Raw genomic sequence first — 22,376 nt, 5'->3', positions numbered from 1 at the left:
GGGAGAGGGGGAGGGAGATGGGGGGGAGAGGGGGAGGGAAATGGGGGGGAGAGGGGGAGGGAAATGGGGGGGAGAGGGGGGGGAGATGGGGGGGAGATGGGGGGGAGAGGGGGAGGGAAATGGGGGGGAGAGGGGGAGGGAGATGGGGGGGAGATGAGGGAGGGAGAGGGGGAGGGAGATGGGGGGGAGAGGGGCAAAATCGAGGAGTGTGGAGTAGGGAGCAGAGAGAGAGAAGCCGAGGAGAGAGGCACGTGGTGTGGGGGTGAGTGAGAGGGCACCACGGGAGCACAGGGGAACGGGGAGGGCAGGGATGAGAAGAGATATAATTAGTCGGTTAATCTCGTTCATCGCCCCATTCTTCTCCGCCGGGACGCTCGGACGTAAATTAATACATCGAGGAAAAATAATAAAAACGGGTCGGGTCGGGTATATCATATCAGAATGGAATAATTTTTCCCCACAAACAGTTCAATCACTGGCTCATGAACGGACAAATTACCCCAGTGCCCCCACCCCCGCGCGTAATTTACACGCCCCTAGCAGTTCGTGTGTGGCTGCGTTGCGTCGTCGCCGGCCGGATTCAATTTCTCCCCGGCGCTCGGCGAGATAGCGGCGCCACCGCTGTGGCCAACTCTGACGTCAGTGCCGCCGCTAACGGCGCTAACGGCGCTAACGGCCTGCGTTTATTGAGACGTTCGCTCGGCACCAGAGGTGGAATGCGAGGACGCAAAGAGCCCGGGAGACGCTGGGAAGCGGGAGATGCAGGGACGCGTGAACGTGGGGACGTGGGGAGATGGGGAGATGGGAAGATGGGGGAATGGGGACACTGGGACACTGGGACGCGAGGACATTAAGACACAAGACACAGGGACATAAAGACACTGGGATGCGGGGACACGGAGACACTGGGACGCAGGGACACAGAGACACTGGGACACGGAGACACTGGGACACTGGGACGCAGGGACACGGAGACACTGGGACACTGGGACGCAGGGACACGGAGACACTGGGACGCAGGGACACGGAGACACTGGGACACGGAGACACTGGGACGCAGGGACACGGAGACACTGGGACACTGGGACGCAGGGACACTGGGACACTGGGACACGGAGACACTGGGACGCAGGGACACAGAGACACTGGGACACTGGGACGCAGGGACACGGAGACACTGGGACACGGAGACACTGGGACGCAGGGACACGGAGACACTGGGACACTGGGACGCAGGGACACTGGGACACGGAGACACTGGGACGCAGGGACACGGAGACACTGGGACACTGGGACGCAGGGACACTGGAACACAGAGACACTGGGACACGGAGACACTGGGACACTGGGACGCAGGGACACGGAGACACTGGGACACTGGGACGCAGGGACACGGAGACACTGGGACACTGGGACGCAGGGACACGGAGACACTGGGACACTGGGACGCAGGGACACGGAGACACTGGGACACTGGGACGCAGGGACACGGAGACACTGGGACACTGGGACGCAGGGACACGGAGACACTGGGACACTGGGACGCAGGGACACGGAGACACTGGGACACTGGGACGCAGGGACACGGAGACACTGGGACACTGGGACGCAGGGACACGGAGACACTGGGACACTGGGACGCAGGGACACGGAGACACTGGGACACTGGGACGCAGGGACGCGGGGATGAGAGGACGTTGGGAGACAGATGAGGGCGGAGGGACATTGGGATAGGAGATGCTCAGACGTGGGGTCGCGGGGACTCATGGGGCTGCATGGCCTCACTTCCCTCCGCCTCGCTCAAGACAGCGGCGGCAGGCGGAGAAATAGTGTCACGGGACCGCTGAGCGCCTAATTGGGCTAGGGGTAGGTGTAGAGTTTAGGGGTAGGGTTAAGGATGGGGCTAGGGGTAGGTGTAGAGTTTAGGGCTAGGGTTAAGGATGGGACTAGGGTTAGGGACAGGGGTAACCCGTGGTGGTTTAATTTCCATGTAGACGCAGTATTTCCCAAACATGGCTCTGTAGTCGCGGTAGTAGCGGCAGTGGCAGCAGTGGCAGCAAGGTGATAGCGGTGGTGGTCGCGGTGGTGGTAGCGGTTGTGTTGGTGGTGATGGTAGTGGTGGTGGTCATCATCATGTTGGTGGCGGTCGGTCGAGGCAAACAGCGGTAGTTGCGGTCATGGCAGTGAACAGTGGCTCGGCCGTGAATAGTGGTGGCGATGAAAGGTGGCGACGGTATTGGCGGCGAATAGCGACGGCGGTGAACAGTGGCGCTTGCGGTGGCGGTGGTTAGCCGAGTGAGCCGCGCCGCCCCCCCGCTTGGCGCTGCGCCCACCGCCACCAGCGCCGGGCGCGCGTTCCCCCGCTTCGACGGCGCGCGGCGCATTATTGGCTCGTGATTTAGTTTCCGGCTGACGGCTCCTGTTTAGCCGCGCCATTACCCGCGGGCTGGGAGTTAATTAGGTAATTACAGGGGATGCGATAGAGCTGTTGAGATGGCCCCTCCCTCTCCACGACTGACCCCCCCTCACCCCCCCACCACACCCTCCCCGCCCGCCCCCCACCAGCCCCCGATCCCTCCTCTCCCCGCCCGTCCACTGCGCCAAACGGGACACTTTCACCCATTCCGCTAACGACTCGCGGCACCCAATAATAAACAACAACATTCACACACACACATGCAGACAAGGGCCCAGGACAGGTAAAAATAATCGTCACTGGTGTTGGTCACGAGCGGGAATCGAACTCGGGTCGCTGGGTTTGTAGCGCAGCGCGCTAACTGCTACACTATCGCTCCCCCACGCACACACGGTGGCGGGATGTTAACACCCTTGCCTGGTACACAGGAGATCATAGGTTCAATCCCGATCTTGACGCCTGTATATTGGAGTTTGCGTGTCGCTCTCCCCGTGGTCACACAGATTTTTCTCCACATTTAGAATTAACGTCACACGTTTTAGAGTATAAATTTCCAGACGATGATAAGCCACTTCGTTAAGCTATCATTTGTGGCCAGGTCGCTTTTGAAAGAGAGCTACATAAGCTCAGTGGGTCTTACCTGGTATAATAAAATATAGTTCGGTTTTAGTTTAGACACACAGGCACAAAAAACAAAAGACACACACACACAGACACCTGCCCGGGGAAGGAACACACAGAGACCCACACGCACCAGAGAAATCACCCTCCACCCCCCCCCGCCTTCAAGCTCCCCCCCGCCCTCCACCCCACTGCCTCCCTCCGACGAACGCACGAACGCGCGGCGTTTAAACAAATTAACCCGAGCACATAAACATCGCGGGGAACGTGGGGCTGGCGGCTCCCGGCGGCGGAGCCGTCGCATCTCCGCGGAGAGTTCTCTATTTACAAAACGCGAGCGCAAACACACAAACAACACGGGGGGGGGGGGGGGGGGCCTTCGCCGGCCGGGCAACGCTTGCCGCTCGTCAATGAGAGAGAGAGAGCAAGAGAACAAGCAAGAAAGACTTTCAAGTCGAGGCTGACGTGCTCGTGAGATGAGGACGGCCGGCAGCGATTGCCCGGCGGCGTGGGGGCCCCGCCAACGTCTCTCGCGTCGCCGCGGGACGGCGTCACCCAAGGCCCTCCACGATGCTCGCCCCCGGGACAACGTCACCCCCAGATCGTCATAACCTCACCCCCAGCTCAATGTTACGTCACCCCCAGCACAATGTTACGTCACCCCCGGGACGTCACTGTCACCTCCAGGACCAACGTTACATCACTCCCGGAACAACGTCACCCCCAGATCGTCATAACCTCACCTCCAGCACAACATCACGTCACCTCCAGCACGTCACTGTCACCCCCAGGACCAACGTCACGTCACCCCCGGGGACAACGTCACCCCCAGTTCAACGTCACAACGTCACTCCCAGCACAATGGTACGTCGGTCTAAGGACAGGGGCCACTAACAGAGTGACGGGGTGAGTTCGTACCAGGGTTGCGATTTCCGCATGGAAAATGCGGAAGGAGTGTTCAAATTTTCCCGCATTTTTGCTAAAGTCAACCGCAAACGGTGGAAAGACTACTCCTATGACCGCGCGCTTTTAACAACACGTTAATGCGTTCTATTGGAAAGGATACATGCAAGGCCCAGCATCAGGTAGGGCTTTGAGTTACTGATTGGAATGAATATATGATTTCCGCATTTCCGCACAAGAACCACATACTTTATTCAAATGCGGAGCCGTGATTACGAGCACATGTACTTTCACTTCTTCGCATTCTTCCAGCGCTTCATGTCGTCTTCGGCGTAAAAGATGCTGAGTTTTGGCTTGTCGCGGGCGCAAACTATAAGCGCGTTCAACTGCTTGCACGAGAGGAGCAACCACTCCTCGGGCTTGATGTTGTTTTGCAGAGAGAAAGCCCTCTCACAGCCGACCGACCTGTGCGCCAAAGTTTTAATCGTTAGCAGTAAAGTGTATATATTCGCAGGAGGTATAAAGTAGCTACGACAGAGGCAAATGAGCGTACGCTGGACGAGGATATTACCTGAGCGGAAACGCGTATCTGAGCGTATCGAAAACAGCGTGGGTATCTGAGCGCTTGGCCAAATTTACCAGTGGATTTCCCAACGCGCTGCAATCTGAGCGACGATGAATAGTTTTGCATATCGACAGAATATGAATAAAGAAAATGCTACAGTTTTTTGTTTTTCCTTTGTCGCTACGAGTACTGCGAGGGCTCCGAATGGCAGACGCTAGGAGACATCATGGGGCTGGGCAAAAGGGCCTGAGCACAGCGCTGGGGGTTGCGTCGATCCGGAAAGATGCAACCGTAGGGATTCCTATCGGCGACAAACATGTCAACGGTGGCGTCGTGTACTTGTGGCAAGTATGCTTCATCGACGGCATCGACAAGTACTTCGACGCACAAGAGCTCGCGGCTCTCATTGATTTTTTCACAGTTCGTGCGCACCAACAACGCTGTCTGAATGCAGGAATCCATAGTTCATATATACATATCGTTTTTTCCAGAAGTCAGCAGAGCCAAATGGGCATACGCAAGATATGTGCGCCAACCGCGCGAGTACGGCACCGAGAAAGGCGGGAATCGAAGTCACGATTTGCGGAAGTCTTCACAGGAATCACCGCAAATTGCGGAAATTTGTGCGGAAGAGGGTCACAGAAACTACCGCAAAATGCGGTCGAAAACAGCATGTTTGCGGAAATTGGTGCGGAAATCGCAACCCTGGTTCGTACTGCTGTTATAACCGGGCGTCTTTACGTGGCACCTTCATAACGTGGCGTGCCACGATAACAGGTGGTGCCGTTATAACAACACACCATCGTAACAACGGGGCGCTGCGATTATAACGAGGTGTCACCGTTATAACCGGCCGTGTTGCTCTAACGGGCTGCCGCCATCACAACGGGGCGTGCCGTCATAGCGGGGCGCCACCGCGTCTCACCGAGCGAGCGTTCACGTCCACCCCGGCCTCCGCCACCAGCGTCGCCGTCTCCACGCTGCCGTGCTTCGCCGCCCAGTGCAGCGCCGTCTGCCAGAGACACGCAGCATCGTCATCGTCACCGTCAACGGCAGCAGCAGCCAGGGTCTATCCACTGTTGGATGAAGGCCGCCGCTCCCGGGTTTTGCAATGCAGCAGCAGCAGCAATCTTCCATCATCGCTGGCCACCGTCCCATCCAGACGTGACGCATGCTGACCAAGTCCCACTGGTCTTCTTGGTTCTTTCGGTAAAGTCACGTAGAATGGAAATAATTCTCACGACGTTTCAAAACCTCGTGAGAATTATTTTATTATGTTTCATTTTTATTATTTTATTATTTCCCTTCTACGTGACTTTACCGAAAGAACCAAGAAGATGAATCCCTGCAGTCACGAAAGCTTTAAATCGAAGTCCCACTGGCTTTGATTAACGGACGATTTGCTGCTGCGGCTGTGGCTGCGTTGGCAGTGGTGCACGAGAACAAATGACAACAAACTCAACTCGTTCATCAATAACAACACCGTGTGTGGGGCCTCAAAAGGACGACTACATAACAGGCGACGTTTCGGGCCATTCTTTGGAGCATGGACGCGCAATTGGGTAAACTTAAATGAGAAAACACAACAAGTGCAATTTTCTCTGCACTCGTCGTTGTGACGACGATAACTGGCTGCGCTCACCTACGCCGACATGGTCGGTCACAGAAATCCACGGCGCTCCCGGGTTACCCGCGTCGTTAACCGACAGGTGTGTGAGGATCGGGGCTAACAGCGATTTACCGAGCGTGCCGGGGTAACTTTTGAGCCGCAGCGCTACTCAGTTAACCGCTGGGTTAACCGCGCGGCTGATGGCCGGGCGAACGAGATTCGGAGCTAAACGCAATCCAGGAAGCGCTACGGGGTAACCGCGGGTTAAACCGCGGCGCCACCGAGCCTGTGCCGTATAGTTCGCGGAGTGCGAGGCAGCGGGGGACGGTGGTGGGGAGACAGCGAGAAACGTGAGCTTCCCGGGAAAAGCCTGAGCCCGAGATAATCGGGTTTCTGGGGAAGGAGTGAGGAGCTAGCGAGTGAGCGAGTGGCGCTAATGCCATCAAGGCCACGCTGAGAGACCACCCCCCCACCCACCTCCGTTCCCCATGCTCTTTGCATAAGCCGATCCACGGGGCGCTGAGCGCGTGCGTGCGTGTTTACGCGAGTGTGTGTGTGTGTGTGAGAGTGAGTGCGTGATTGTGGATCTGTGAGCGTGTGGGGAGTGGTAGTGCAGCGGTTATCGCGTTGCGCTACACACACACTCTTTCACGTGAACCCATCCACTCACGTGAACCCACAACACACTCACGTGAAGACACAGGTGCACGCTCTATCACGTGAACAGGTTGGAGGAGACACTTACAAACTGAGGTTGGAGAGGAGAAGAGTCGTCCCGGGTGGCAGTGTCGCAACGGCAGAAAAGGGGACGAGAAACAGTTAATGGTCAGAAAATCACCTCCACAACAGCGAGTGCAGCCGGTACGCAAACACACACACACACACTCTCTAACACGAACCCACACACACACACTCCCTAATGCGAACCCACACACACACACTCTCTATAACGTGAACCCACAAACACACTCCCTAATGCGAACCCACACACACACACTCTCTAATGCGAACCCCCACACACACACTCCCTAATGCGAACCCACACACAAACACTCTCTATAACGTGAACTCACAAACACACACTCTCTAATGCGAACTCACAAACACACACTCTCTAATGCGAACCCCCACACACACACTCTCTAACACGAACCCACACAAACACTCTCCCTAATGCGAACCCACACAAACACACTCTCTAACGTGAACCCACACACTCTCGATAACGTGAACCCACACACACACACACACTCTCTAACGTGAACCCACACACACACACTCTCTAACGTGAATCCACACACACACACACACTCTCTAACGTGAACCCACACACACACTCTCTAGCGTGAACCCACACACACACACTCTCTAACGTGAAGCCACACACACACACGCTAACGTGAACCCACACACACACACTCTAACGTGAAGCCACACACACACACAGTCTCTAACGTGAACCCACACGCGTCTCTGCACCGAGATAGCCGCTGCAATCAGCGGTAACCCCCCACGCGCGCGGCACCGCCGGCCGAGAACACGAGCCCAGGGTGGGAACGCCGTGCGCGTGCGGCAGGCCTCACTCGACACCCGGTTCTGCGGCCCACCGCACCGCTCTCACCGGCCGCCCGGTGAGAGCGGTGCGGTGGTTCGCTCGGTGAGAGCGGCCGCCGGGCCTGACTCCCACACCAGGCCTCTCCCCCCCCCCATCCAGCCCCCCGCCCCCCCGTGTTTACGGTAAACATCCAGCGGTGGCCCCGGCGCGTCGCCGCTGAGTGACTCTTTCCTGCGTCTTTAGCGAACGCCTACTATTAGACTCCAGCCCTCTACCCCTATACACCTACCCCTCTACACCTACCATTAGACTCCAGCCCTCTGCACCTACCCCTCTACCCCTACCCCTACCATTAGACTCTACCCCTCTACACCTACCCCTACCATTAGACTCTACCCCTCTACACCTACCCCAATACACCTACCCCTCTACACCTACCCTTCTACACCTACCCCTACCAATAGACTCTACCCCTATACACCTACCCCTCTACACCTACCATTAGACTCCAGCCCTCTACACCTACCCCTCTACCCCTACCCCTCTACCCCTACCCCTCTACCCCTACCCTTCTACACCTACCCCTCTACCCCTACCATTAGACTGGAATGATGGGGTGGGTGCTGGATTCTTCTCCGGGTCCTCCGCTTTTTCCCTCCACATTTAGAAACATGCGTTGAGACTATTTGGCAGTTATACATTTCCACACAATCCACTTTGTTGAGCTATCGTTTGTGGCCAGGTCGCTTCTGGGAAAAAAGCTAAATAGCTCAGTGGGCCTTACCTGGTAAAATAAAAATAGTTTAAAGGTTTTCGTGTTTGTTATAGGTGGTAGTTGTAGGGGGCTGTAAGAGAGATGACGAAGATGTTGGTGGTGGTGGTGGCGGCCGTGGTGGTGCTGTTGTTGTTGCCACTGCTGGTGGTGGCGACGGCAGTGGGAGGGATGGAGGGGATGGAGGGAGATGACGGAGCTGTTTGTGGCGGTGGCAGTAGCGGTGGTGGACGTGGTGTCGCTGTTGTTGCTTGTGTTGGTGGCGGCAGTGGTGGCCGTGTCACATTGTTGTTGCTGTTGCTGCTGGTAGCGGTGGTTGTGAGGTGGGGGGGGTGGTGGATCACGCTGGAGATGACAGAGCTGTGTGTGGCGCGGGGGGGGGGGGGGCTCCTGGGTGTGTGTGGGGGCTCCCCCCGTGGCTTCAAACGCCTCTCATCGCGGCCGCTTTGTGAGCGGCCGAGAGTCAATGGCGCGAGAAGTCGCATCGGCCTTTGTTTAGAAGAGGCTAAAGGAGCTTTCTGATCCCAAATGCGGCAACAAACACCCAGAGCTCACTGAGCATCACTGACCCTCACCCCCCAACCCCCACCTCCCCCACCTCCTCACCCCTCTACCCTCACTCTTGCACACCACGTGACAACTGACTTCGTATGGCTGCGTCGGGTGGTGGAGGCTCTTAACGACACAGATTTGGTCAAATTATCTGCTGATGTTGCTGCTGCCGTGTTGACAGTGGTGTGCAAGCACGATTAACCACGGTGCCACCCAGCCAGATTGTGAGTAGTGGCCACCTTAACCACGGTGCCACCCAGCCAGATTGTGAGTAGTGGCCACCTTAACCACGGTGCCACCCAGCCAGATTGTGAGTAGTGGCCACCTTAACCACGGCCACCCAGCCAGATTGTGAGTAGTGGCCACCTTAACCACGGCTACCCAGCCAGATTGTGAGTAGTGGCCACCCTAAGCACAGTGCCACCCAGCTGTATTGTGAGTAGAGTAGTAGCTCTCCCCGTGGTGAGATGTTAACTACCTCGCCTGGTATACAGGAGGTCGTGGGTTCAATCTCGACCCTGACGCCTCCTGTATATTTTGAGTTTGCGTCTCTCTCCCTCTCTCTCCCCATCGTCGCGTGGATTTGTCTCCGGGTCCTCCCGTTTTTCCCTCCACATTTAGAATCAACGTCACGTGTTTAGAGCACTTGGCTGCTAGAACATTTCCACTTCGTTGGGCTATCGTTTGTGGCCATGTTGCTACGTAGCTCAGTGGGGCCTTACCTGGTGAAGAAGTAAAGTTTAGTTTAGTTTTAGAGCACGGCAGCTACTCACCCCCTGCAGGTGGATCCAAGGTGAGCATATCCACAGGTGAGGTCATCCCCAGATGAGCCCATCAACAGGTGAGTCAGTGCACAAGTGAGCCCACCAACAGGTGAGTAGGTACACGAGTGAGTCCATCCACATGTGAGATAGTATACAGGCGAGTCGGTCCACAGGTGTGCCATTACGCAGGCGACACGATCCACAGGTGAGTCCACAGCGGCCGGGAGCCACCGAGGGGACGGAGGTGTCGACAGAAGAGAGGGGGGGGGCAGCATGGAGGGGGAGTGGGAGAGAGACCATGATCAGTTTCTCACAAACGACAATAAACAGCGCGATGGGGGCGAGAGAGTGTGCCCCTGGACAGCCTGTACCCCGCCCCCCGCCCCGCCGCCACCTACCACACTCCGCTCAGGAGAGCGCATCTCTCCCTCCGCTCCCCGCGTCGCGAGGTCCACGCACGGGAGGGGGCGGGGGTGGAGACCTCCGTCGCACGCCCCCCCCCCCCCCCCCCAAAAGGCTCGAGCGCTGCAGTAAACGCGCGGAGCTCACTCGCTCGCTCGCTGACTCGCTGGCTCGCTGGCTCGCTGGCTCGCTGGCTCGCTGGCTCGCTGGCTCGCTGGCTCGCTGGCTCGCTCTCACTCACACGGCGGACCTGTGTCTGAGCTGGCACGGGACCGCCCCTCCTTCTACCATCCGTTTCAGTACTTCCCGGTCCGTTCTTGTCTTTCTCCATCCTCAGTCCTTCACTCTCCCTTCTCTGTTCTTCCCCCATCCTTCTCAATCCTAGCTAACCTTCCCCATCCTTCCCCGTCCTTCACCGTCCTTCCCCGTCCTTCCCGCCAACACTTTCCAGTCGCTGTCTTTCCGACAGACCTGTTCTTCACCTGAGGACGGCTGCTTGCGTTGTGGCCGAAACGTCGTGAGAATTGTATTTTATTGTGTTTTATTTTTATTATTTTATTATTTCCCTTCTACGTGACTTTAGCAAAAGAACCAAGAAGATGAAGACTTTCCAGTCCTTCACTCCCATTCCTGGCCCTTCCCCCATCCTTCCGTGCACCACTATCACACGCGAGATACATCCACCAAAGGGTTCGGCCAAGAATCCATTCAAACACCTGGTCGTTAACTGCATTTGTCTCTTCGACGACTTTTTTTTTCTCCTTAGCTCATCCCACGGCCCCATAATCTCCCCATTCTGAGCACTACCGTTCCTGTCCCTCACTCACAATCTCTCTCCTCACGGCCTCCACTGAGTCCCCATCCATCCAATCATTTGCTCGTCAATTGTTCTTTCACCTAATTCACGCAATTACAGGTTCACCCATTACATCCTGTCATCTATTGAATTCACCTCATCCTAACCATCACATGCCCATGTACCACCGTCAACTCTCTTTCAAGTGCCTTGGTCAAGGCGCCATATAAATTACTATAAAATAAGATCGTGATGACGTCACACGCACCTCCAATTATCACGGCTGGCTACGTACGGTGCGAAAGAAGTTCAACAGACTTACATACTTCCATACTTCCCCCGTCCTTCCAACTCCTTCCCTTCCCTTCGCCCAGCACAGAAAAAGAACGTGCAGCTGAACCACACTCCTCTCGCTCGTATCGGGGGATTTCAGCGGGGGATCCGGCACAAAACTCGCGACGGCACGTGGAGGGGTGCTTCAGGGCACTCGGGGAGCGAGCAAATCCTTCCCAGACGGTGCGACTTAGCCTCCTCTCCCAGTCGCTCGGCTTCACCCCCCCTCACCCCTCCCCCCGCTCGCGTGGTAATTAGCGCAGGCAGCAGCGGACGGAGCCTGGCGGGCGGCGTAGGTGGGCGGAAGGGGTGCGCGGCGGGTGGGGGCGCTGGTGGGACAGGGGTGTGAATTCACAGCGGCTCTAGGAGCCAGGAGCCAAGGCTTAGAGAGGCCTCATCCAGAGCGGTCACAGCAGGCCCAGATGTTGAGGGCCAAATCCCGGGCCGGCTCGCTAGCTTGCCCCCTCCCCCATCCCCCCCCCCTCCCTATGCCGCCCCCCCCCGCGTGCTCGCTCCACTTAAGAGGATTAGGCGGATCGCTCAGCGTGGCGCGCCCCTCCGTGTTTACCCCCAAATCCAATTTGGACTTTGTTTCCTTTTCTCTCGGCCGCTAACGGGGCCCAGATGCTCGGCGGGGCCGATCTGCGCCGCGTGTAGGGGGCAACCCTCGGCGGAGCCCGGAGCCCGTGGGGTGGACCGCCGCCACCACCGCCACCGCCGCCACCGCCGCAGTAGCAGCAAATCCCTCTGTTTATACATCTGGGCTGCTAATGTTGCAGTAATCCGTTTTCTTCTCCTAAAAGAGATTTTTAAGCGGTGCAACGCCGGGGGAGTGAAGCGACGGTAGCAGCTGCTTGCGCGCGTTTCAGGTGGTGGCCGGAGATGCCCCGGCACGAAAGAAAAGTAGCGGAGCTCCAAATGCTGCTGCTGTCGATGACGAAGGCGACGCCGTTTGCGATTTTTCTCTCGGCGTCGCCGACGGGCGCAAATTTGGCGACGCCATCCAAACGCCGGGGCTGCGCGGGCGCCCAAGCGCGGCGCTGGCGCGAGCGACGGCGACTGATGCCTTCGCTGGTTAAATAATTAACGAGTCAATTTCTAACGAGGGGTCCTGCTCCTCGGCCCTCCTCGTTAAAGTAGCCGAGACAGCGGCCTGAAAGGGTCACCGCGAGGATCACAGATTAGCGGGGAAAGCGACGATTTAATTAATTGCCGAGATCTGATCTCACCATTACATCCAACAATTGGGTTAATTTTTTAAACGGAGTTCTTCCCGCATCGTTTATATTGGGTTCTCATGTTCCCCCACCGCCCACCATCTAATATCTGTGGTTTTATCTGCTGCGGTCAGCCAGATTGCACCGCACGCGTGTCATTTGCGCTGTCATTAGGGTGCCACCTGTGTAGAATCTACACGAATCCGTGTAAATAATCGAGCGTCTCGTGCGCGCGCACGCTCGCTCGATTTGACGTACGCCTCGGTGAGGAAGGGAACTGACGTTGAGTGACGAATCGGATTAAAATCTCGATTTAAAGCTTTCGTGACTGCAGGGATTCATCTTCTTGGTTCTTTCGGTAAAGTCACGTAGAAGGGAAGTAATAAAATAATAAAAATAAAACATAATAAAATAATTCTCACGACGTTTCGGCCACAACGCAAGCAGCCGTCTTTAGGTGGAGAACAGGTCTGTCGAGAAGGCAGAGTCTGAATGGCACGCCCCAGGCTTGGAGCGACTATTTAAGCTGGGATGGAGGGGCGAAGAGCGTCTTGACAAAATAATTTGCATATCAAGAGGAATTTAGCATATTTATGGGAAATGCAGATATGCGATTAGTACTACTTGTGAAATGCGTAGGAGGTTTGGCGAGGGGTTTAAAGTCTTTTAAAATTTTAACATTTTTAAATTATTATTTTATTATTTTCCTTCTACGTGACTTTACCGAAAGAACCAAGAAGATGGATTAAAATCGTGACCACGTCTCATGAATATTCAGGAGCTCGGCTCGTCCGCTAAAGCATTGGGGGGGGGGGGGGTGGGGGGGAGGGAAACGCGAGACATCCTAGCACCGGTTGTGACGGTTGTAGTGGTTGTGGCGGTCGCACCGGCAAGGTGCGGCTCTTACCGACGTGAAATCCTGGAACAGGGAGACGAAGTCCGGGGAGAAGGCCCAGGGCCCCAGGATCCGCGTCCACGCGGTCGCCATGGGGACAGAGGCAGAGACAACGCAGGTGAGGAGGCGGCACCATGCTGAGGCCTCGCGGTCACACAGTACCAGGGACATGATCACTGGCAGCCATTGCCATCAGCAGAAAACTGCACCATCACCACCAGACACAGTCACCACTGTCGCCAACAGCAACCGCACTGCCTATCAACACCGCCAGCAGTCATATCGCCACGAGCAACTTTACCATCGCAAGTAGCTGTACCATCACCGACCACCACACCATTACAACCGCCGGCCACCAATACCGCCAGTCCTTACGAACAACCGCACCATCGCCGCCGCCAATTCTCATCACTACGTTGGGCGCGCAACAACGCGTCGGCTGTCTAGGCAAACTCCTGGCAAACCACGCGCTCTTTGGACCAAATAACCGAGAAACAAATACAAACGTGGCGGTTGAAACGAGAGCAAAAAAAGAAGGATAATCCTCAAACAGCAACTTGCGACAAGTCACCGAATCACCGGAGCAGTAACTCCTTACGCAGCCGGGCGTGACGATTAAGATGACGGCAATGACGGCGGTGTTGCCGATAACTCTGCTGATGCTGCTGATGCTGCTGATGGTGATGATGATAGCGACTGGTGATGATTGGCGCACTGACACTCGAGATGCAGAAGCAAATACGGGGAGGTGAGAGGGGACCAGGAACCCCAGGAACCCCTGCTGAGCTGCTGACAGACCGATGTTTGTTTACACTCATCGGGACTGACTCACACCACTGACTCACACGCCACCCCCCCCACGCCACCCACACACACACAGAGCCACCCTTCCAGGTGAACCCCTCCTCCCGCCTCATTCACAGGTCTCATGCAGCCCCACCGGCGGTGCCAATGCCTGAGCCGCATTCTCGAGAAGGTACATCAAGCGATCACCCTTTGCCTGTTTCATTACCACTGTTGGGATGACACAGATAGGCGCAATCATCGCCCCCTGCTGGCAGACTAACGCCCGCTTGCAGGCCCACCCACTACTCCGAGCAACCACGTGCCACACAGGGACACAGCTGCCAGTCGGGATGCCCCAGGCGAGACCACGCAAATACAAATCATCGCTACTGCCGGGGGGGGGGGGGGGGGCGGGCGGTCACCGTTCAAAACGTTGTTGAGACGAGGTGACGCGAGACGCCCCGGTGCACAGGAGGGCCCCGCTCTTGATCAAAAACGCAAAACCACTCCCCCCCGCTGTCGTCATTAACGCCGGCGCTCGTCTGCGCGGCTGTGCTGCCGGTCGGGGCCTGAATAAACTCCCGGTGCCCCCGCGCTTCCAGTGGGGGGGGGCAATCGCCGAGGCCTAACTCAGGCCGTGGCGGTCGCGCACCGTGAGTCCGCACACGCGGCGAGGGAGGGCGGCGGGGGTGGTATCGGGGGGGGGGTGCCGGAGTAGGGGGGGGGGGCGGGCGGTGACCCCAAGTGAACACGAGCGGCTGCGGCTGTCTTTTGTAAACGGATCGCGCGTTGCCGCCTCGGCGCTGCCGCTCCTAGGAGGGGAAAACCTGAGATGAGAACTCGAGTAACGGGCAACGAAAATAAACAAAACGAGAGCGCTTCGACGCCCACGTGCGCACACTCCCGACCTGCACAACCGGCGTGGTTTGCGTGCACGCCACGAAGCCGGTGAAACCGAGTTCGATTCCCGCTCACGGCCCAACATCGGTGACGGATATCTGAACCGGTCCTGGGACTCCGCTATGGCGGTGTGTAAACGTCAGCACTGGGGGAGATAAAGGCGGCCAGGCGTGGTGCTGGCCACCAACCTTTTCGTGTGCCATGCCGGGCTTCATACGTGCTCACAAACAGCACTCGCCCCAGCTGTTCCCCTCCCAGCATGCTCGCAGCCGCCACAGCGGCCAATGGGGGGCTCGGGACGAGTGCCAGTTGCTGGTGACCCCTCCACCTTACCACAAAACCACGGAGAAAAGAGACAGATCGCCCAGACGGTTGGGTCAAGTGCTGTTAGCAAGCACCTATGAAGCCTGGCATGGCACCCGGCCACCTTTAGTCTCCCTAGCGGCGATGTTTTACACTTTGCACCAGGTGCTCATTTGAGGCTGAGTCGGCTTAGGACCGGTTCAGATAATTGCCACCAGAGTTGACCGTGAGCGGGAATCGAACTCGGGTCGCCGGGTTCGTAGCGCAGCGCGCTAACCCACTGCACAGCCGTTCCCCACTAACACACACACGCACACACTAACACACACACGCGCGTACACACTAACACACGCGCGTACACACAAACACACGCGCGTACACATTAACACACGCGTGTACACACTAACACACGCGCGTACACACAAACACACGCGGTTACACACAAACACGCGCGCGCACACAAACACACGTGCTCACGCAGCAACACTCGCACACGCACACAGCAGCACCCCACTAACGGGAGCTCCTCTCTGCCACAATCAATCACGGCGGTAATGGAATGTCAGCAGGCGGTAATTAGTTTGCTAATTAACAGGGGAGGGGGGTGCCGCTCCCCGCTGTCTGCGCTGCGCGACCACCGGCTGCTCAAGAGCAGCACCTGAGTACGTGAGTGGCGGTGGGGAGGGGAGCAGGTCGCAGGGGGGACCGGGGGGGGGAGTGCAGAGAGGAAGTCATGGGTTCATGAGCTTTGTCGACATCGTGGTGCAATAACTAACCCGGTGGTTCAACGGTTCAGACTCTCACCCGTTCAGGCCCTCACCCGTTGAGACCCTCACCGGTTCAGGCTCTCACCCATTCAGGACCTTACCCGTTCAGGAGCTTACCCATTCAGGACCTCACCCATTCAGACCCTCATCCGTTCAGACTCTCACCCGTTCAGACTCTCACCTGTTCTATGGACCATAAAGTGAACAGCTCTATTCTGCACTACTTCAACGATGGAAGTACAGCAAAACGACACAAACTCTCTCTCTCTCTCTTTCCAAAAGCTCCCCGCGTTGAGGCACCCAAACAACTTCGCTACGTGCCAGCGCGGGACCGCTAGTGCTCCCAGCATGGGACCCCGACTCTCACGGCTAGTATCTCGGCAGGCAGGGAGCCGCAATCACAGCTGCTGGTGTTGCTGCTGCTGCGGTGTTGGTGGAAATTGACGCGGCTGGATGAGCACTTGTATCCCGAGGCCCCGTCGCGACAATACCGCGCTGTAATTGTTGCGGTTCAGAGCGCGTTGCAGTCAAGGGTTCAACCTCGCCGACGAAAGCGCACACGCGATGTAATTCCTTGGTGTTGGCCATAACGTGGCAATGTTACAAAAATTGCACCTGGATATATTTGCTGAGTTGGCGCTACGCACGGCAGCAGTGTCGCGCCGCCCAGTTTTGATCGCCGATTCGGGCACCGCCTCTCCGTACGTTCACCCCCCCCCCCCCCCCCCGCTGTTCTGCACGGGTGTCCTCCGTTGTTCTCCAGTTTACTCGCACAGCTTAAAAAATAACCCATACAGTGAAACTGGTATTGGCCAAACAACGTCCTAAAGCAGTTTTTTTTAACATTTCGCATCACACACAGAGCGCCCACGTCACCACTCCCCCTACTCCTGACATGGCCCTCCTGAAAAAGAGTCCTGAGACTCGGTGAGGCATTCCCAGATGAACAAGCAGAATATTCATACTAAGTAGTGGTTTGCTGGGGTGATACTGGACGATGCCAGAGAATCGGCTAATATCGTGCTTGCCACTAGGTAAGCACGTGGCATTATTCATCGACCGGTTCACTCGTCCAACAGGACACCCATCCCCTGTCTGCTCATCCCTAGGCGTCACCCCGTCTGTCCGCACGCAACGCTCTCCACGTTCATCCCAGAAGTCACCATTCCCCCACTGCTCACAACTCATCCCAGGATCACCCATCATCACGTCACCACCACCACCCTCCCCCTTCCTCGTTCGCCCTCTCACTCGCTCGCTCGCGAGCGAGTTACTAGCTAATAAAACGTCACAGTGGCTGCTCACAGACGCTCGCCCGCACGCTCCCCCCCGCACGCTCGCGCGCAGAGGGAAAAATAACAACGGGGGAAGAGGAGGCGCGGGCCAGGGACGATTAACAGGCGCCGTGCCGCGCCGCTGCCTCCTCAATGAGGGGCATGGGACGGGGCGGCCGTTCGTCTCGCCACGGAGCGCGCAAACGCCCGCCCGCCCGCCTGCCCGCCCGGGGGCCGTCCGTATTACTTACAGCGGCCCGCCAGCGCTGATAAGCCTGCCGTGCGGCAGATAAGGCGCGATTGGATTTAAGGGGCGAGTGAAGTTGTAACGGGGAAATGCGGCGAGAGTAATTTGGCCGGGTACAGATAAGGCCGACAGCAAACTGCTTTCAGATTATTAGTTTTTCTTTATTTCTCGAGCCGGGTTTTGACGACAGGGCGAGCGATCGAGGGCGAGAGAATCCGGGGACAAACCCCACCCCCCCCCCCCCGTACTGATGCCCCCCCCCACCGCCGCACTCTGCCGCCTCCATCCCCCCGGCCCACCCCTTCTTCCGTGCGATCCGTTCCACGCCGTGAAGGTTGTGACGAGTGTGAGGTGCTTTCTCCCGCGGCCTTCTGTGCACTGTCGCCACTGCCGCCACCCTTTCGTACTCTCGGCCGCCACAACCCCCCTCCCTTTGCCCACACAGACTGTTGGGGCAAGTGCTGTTAGCGAGTAGCACCCGTGAAGGCCGGCACGGCACACGAAGGGGTAGGTGGCCAGCACCACGCCCTGCCGTTCTCTCTCTTTGAGAGCGATGATACCACGGAGTTGGCGTGTTTCTCCCCGTGGTCACGTAGATTTTTCTCCCTCGATATTTAGAATCAGGCGGTTAGAGTATTTGGCCTGTTGCTTATTTCCACAAGATAAGCCACTTCGTTGAGCGATCTTTTGTCACCAGGTCACTTCTGAAATAGAGCTGTCTAGCTCAGTGGGCCTTTACCTGGTAAAATAAAAACGTAACAGTAATGAAAACATATTCTTGGTTCTTTCGGTAAAGTCACGTAGAAGGGAAATAATAAAATAATAATGTATTTCCCTTCTACGTGACTTTACCGAAAGAACCAAGAATATGAATCGCTGCCGTCATGAAAGCTTTAAAACGTAACAGTAATGAAAACAATACAGGACCCGCCTGAAAAAGAGCCTTAGGACTCTAATTGGTAAATAAAGCGGATCATCATCACCACCATCATCATCATAATCATCAGATGTACGCATGTATGTTCAACTTCTCACACGCCTTACATAAACCAACCGTGCTAATCGGAGGTTCGGGGGAAGGACATCAAACTAACACGCAAAAGGCAGTTCGAAAGAAAAGATAAGAGGGGACGAGGCACGTTGGGGACACCGCTCAACATCCACACATCCACGTCAGTTACATAACGGACGAGTGGCCGTGATCGAGCTGAGAATCGGAGTGATGGATGTACGGAGTGGGGAGGGGGGGGCTGACAAGGAGACCAGCGATGTGGCGGAGAGATGGAGGAGTGCTAGAGGGCAGGACGTCCTCCACCAGAGGAGTTCCCTTCCGCTGATAAACTTCAATCGTTTAACCGGAAGATTACCCATCGGACACTCACCAGCTACTCGCAATTGCCAGATACTCACCATTCAGCCTAATACCAGGGACTCGCACCCACGACATTCCACCACTCACCAGACACTCACCATATACTCGCACTCACCACCGCGACAGGGGGGAGCGCGAGAGGGGGCAGTGAGAGAGGGGAGCAGCGAGAGAGGGAGGCAGCGAGAGAGTGGGCAGCGAGAGAGGGGGGGCAGCGAGAGAGGGGGCAGCGTGCCAGGCAGTGTGTGAGGGAGCAGCGCGCGGCCACTTGGCACAATCGTTTGAAACAGCAGTGTTGTGTTTGCCGGCGTGTTCGTAGGCGTCATGGAGTCATGACATCGGCACAAAGCGGGTCAGTGATATAGGAAACACACGGACACACACACACACGCGTGCACACGCACGCACACAAAGATCCCCCGTGTAGCCTTAACAGACTGTTGGGGCAAGTGCTGTTAACGAGCAGCACCTATGAAAGCCGGCACGGCAAACGAGGGGGGTGGGTGGCCAGCACCATGCCTGGCCGTCTTTATCTCCCCAGTGGCGATGTTTTACACGATCCACCAGGTGCTCATTTGCGGCTAAGTTGACCTTGGGGAGGCCCAGGAACAGTTCTGATTAATCGTCACCGGTGTTGGTGGCCGTAAGCAGGAATGAAAGTCGGGTCGCCGGGTTCGTAGCGCAGCACGCTAACGACAAACGCCGCCACTCCCCACGCGCGAGAACGCACACACACGCACACGCGCACACAACACACACGCGCGCGTATTCACACATCTGCACCTCCCTCTGCAAACCCGACCCCACTCGGCCACCAAACGCCCGGAGACTTCAAAAACGAGCAAAGCCTCCATCCTCCCCCCCCTCTCTTTAAACTTACACCGCCGACTTCAAACGGGACGCAGCGCGCCGCCGCACGCACGCACGCCTCTACCCCTTTCATCTGCCCACCTCCACAAAGAGGGCTCTCGCTTAAAGAAGCGGGCCCTCCTCGCCTCTCCGCCCATCGCTTCGCCCCTCTCGCTTCTCCCCTTGCCTCTCCCCTTTCCTCTCGCCTCTCTCCTCGCCTGCCTCTCCCCTTCCCTCGTTTCTTACTTCTCCCCTCTCCCATCGCCTCTCACTTTTCCCCTCTCCCTTCGCGTTGCCTTTCACTTCTCCCCTCATCTCTCAATTCTCCCCTCGCCTCACCCCGCCCGTTCTCTCGCCTCTCCTCTCATCCCATCCTCCTCCTCCTCATCCAATCCCGACCTCCTCCGCAATGCCGCTGTTCCTCGACGCCCCCTGGCTCTTTAGCGAAACAATGAGCAATATTTGCTCTCGGCCGTGAAACGTTTGCGATTACGAATATTTGTTCTTGCAGATAATCTTCTGCTCCCAGCAAGGCACTGCTGCCGCTTTTCTCCCCCCCCCCCTGTCTCCTCCCCCTCACTCTCTTTGCTTCTCTCTCAGAAAAAACCAAAGCCACCACGACCACCACCGCCCTGAGATACAAACGCGGGAAAAGCCACGGCAGTTGCCTAAATCGAGCTTCAAAGTAAGGTCACCGTCTCTCGTCAAGGTCGCAGGGTTCGTCCTGCACCGGTTGTCGTGGGTTCATTGATAAACAGCAGCAGCAGCAGCAGCAACGGCGCTAGCAGCTGCAGGACACGGTCACGTGATGTGGCCACGGAACGGACCAACGCAGACGGGACACGACACACTCGTTATAACTTAAAAAAAACAAATAAACACCACGTGACTTTACAGAAAGAACCAAAGAGTATGGATTCCTGCAGTCACGAAAGCTTCAAATCTATATTGTTAGAACTTGTAACACTGCCACGCCGCCACCGTACCAGAATCGCTCCTCGCCCTCGCACAGAGAGGACGAGTCGGGAGGCACGAGGAGCGACCTCGGGCCACCGGGATAGGCGGCAGCAGCCACGCGGGCAAGCCGGTGCTAACCAACGACTTGCCCCGGCTCTGCTGTCCCCGAAATATCAAGTTGATCTCTGTCAACTGATAAGCCACACACGCTAGGGGGCTACGACATGATGTCCCGTTCAGATGGAACAGGCGGAGTCCACATTTTTAAATCCTTTATATTAAGTTCACTTGCTTGCTTGCTTGCGCGCTTACGACCGCGCAAATCTTTCGGTCGTTTTTTAACCAACTTCCCGTGATCCAATCGAGCTGACATTTTGCACACATACTCGTTGTGCGTGACAATTTATTTTCGTGAAATTTTTTTCCCAAAATTTTACACTTTTTAGGATTTTTTAATATTTAATTACCAATTGCTTAATGGTGGCAGGCAATCATCTGACCTATAGGTGGCAGCCATCTCAAGCCGGAGGACGCATATAAAAGATTTATAGTGAAAAACTTTGTTTTTACGGGTTAATTTTTTATGCATCGGCTTCTTGAGCCAGGGTATGGCCCTTCCTCAACTCCCCACGGGAAGGGGGTTTTACAACATGTGTGCGGTGATGCACCTACCCCTCGCGACTCTACAGCGCTGTATTACATGCGCGTGCGCCTTTGATTACCCAGCAGATCCTGGGTCTAAAGACTCTTCCATGAGGGTTCTGCCACGTTTTCTTGCCAGTAAGGGGGGCAATGCCGCTCTATGCAATCCCGGTTCAGTTAATTGCCAGGCAGTGCTTTTTCTGCATTGTTTTGCCCCAATATCAGTTATATTATTGGGGATTTTTTTGTTGGCAATGTGAGGGTAATCGGAGAACCTCGAGTTAACCCAACAGAACAGGGGGGCAAGTACAAACTCCACGCAGAAAAAGGTGCCCTAGTTGGGAATCGAACCCGGGCCCCTTTTCTTCTGCGAGACCACAAGAGTGTTGCCACTGCGCTGCTGCCACCACCGATGCAGAGGCCGTGAGCGGCGTTGGGGAGGGAACCCACACGCCCCTGTGTGCTAAGGGTGTCCCACTCGCTCACCCCGAACGTAAACACGCGGGCGAGGACTCACAGAACCCACCCACGCGTACACACCCACCCGCCCACACTCGCACAGACACCCACCCACCCACTCTTCAACAGAAGAGATGATTCCACAGCACTGATACACAACGGACACACAGCTGGGTACACAGCGACACAGAGGACCAATATACAGCGACACGCACAGCACTGATACGGCATAGCAATACAACACCCGCCAAGTGGCGGTGACGTCACCAAGGCGCTTGTGCCAGACTTTGTGCACGTGAAGTGTCGAAGGCTCGCTGGCAGGTCACGGGGCAGGTCACGGGACAGACCCAAGGGTTGCCTGACTGAGATGACTGGCAGAAGCACTACCTGTGCCCCCTAATATGCCAACGTTACAAAGACAAA

The 22,376-nt window shown here is 56.6% G+C and overlaps 1 protein-coding gene and 1 long non-coding RNA gene across 4 annotated transcripts in view; both read right to left on the bottom strand.

Annotated features, from left to right (window-relative positions):
- Window positions 1-1,509: 1,509 nt before the first annotated feature.
- LOC133358044 (uncharacterized) lies at window positions 1,510-7,876 on the bottom strand. The gene is made up of 3 exons (XR_009757012.1): window positions 6,860-7,876; window positions 5,431-5,517; window positions 1,510-4,405 (listed from the first exon to the last, which is right to left on the bottom strand). It is a non-coding gene; the product is annotated as an uncharacterized LOC133358044 (long non-coding RNA).
- Window positions 7,877-13,334: 5,458 nt separating this feature from the next.
- Window positions 13,335-22,376, bottom strand: part of LOC133357967 (cilia- and flagella-associated protein 251-like) — a 46,216-nt gene continuing 37,174 nt past the window's right edge. For 2 of the 3 annotated variants that reach the window (XM_061576192.1, XM_061576193.1), the window contains exon 7: window positions 13,335-13,424. In XM_061576192.1, coding sequence (XP_061432176.1) covers window positions 13,350-13,424 — 75 coding nt within the window. In that variant the 3' untranslated portion in view covers window positions 13,335-13,349. Of the gene's footprint in view, window positions 13,425-18,121; window positions 18,417-22,376 lie in introns of those variants that run through there. The other variant, XM_061576194.1, reaches the window with a different exon arrangement.

Source organism: Lethenteron reissneri, chromosome 60 (genome assembly GCF_015708825.2).
Source record: "Lethenteron reissneri isolate LAM-NWPU_2019-01 chromosome 60, ASM1570882v1, whole genome shotgun sequence".
NCBI classification, from domain to species: domain Eukaryota; kingdom Metazoa; phylum Chordata; class Hyperoartia; order Petromyzontiformes; family Petromyzontidae; genus Lethenteron; species Lethenteron reissneri.
This window is presented reverse-complemented; position numbering and strand designations above follow the sequence as displayed.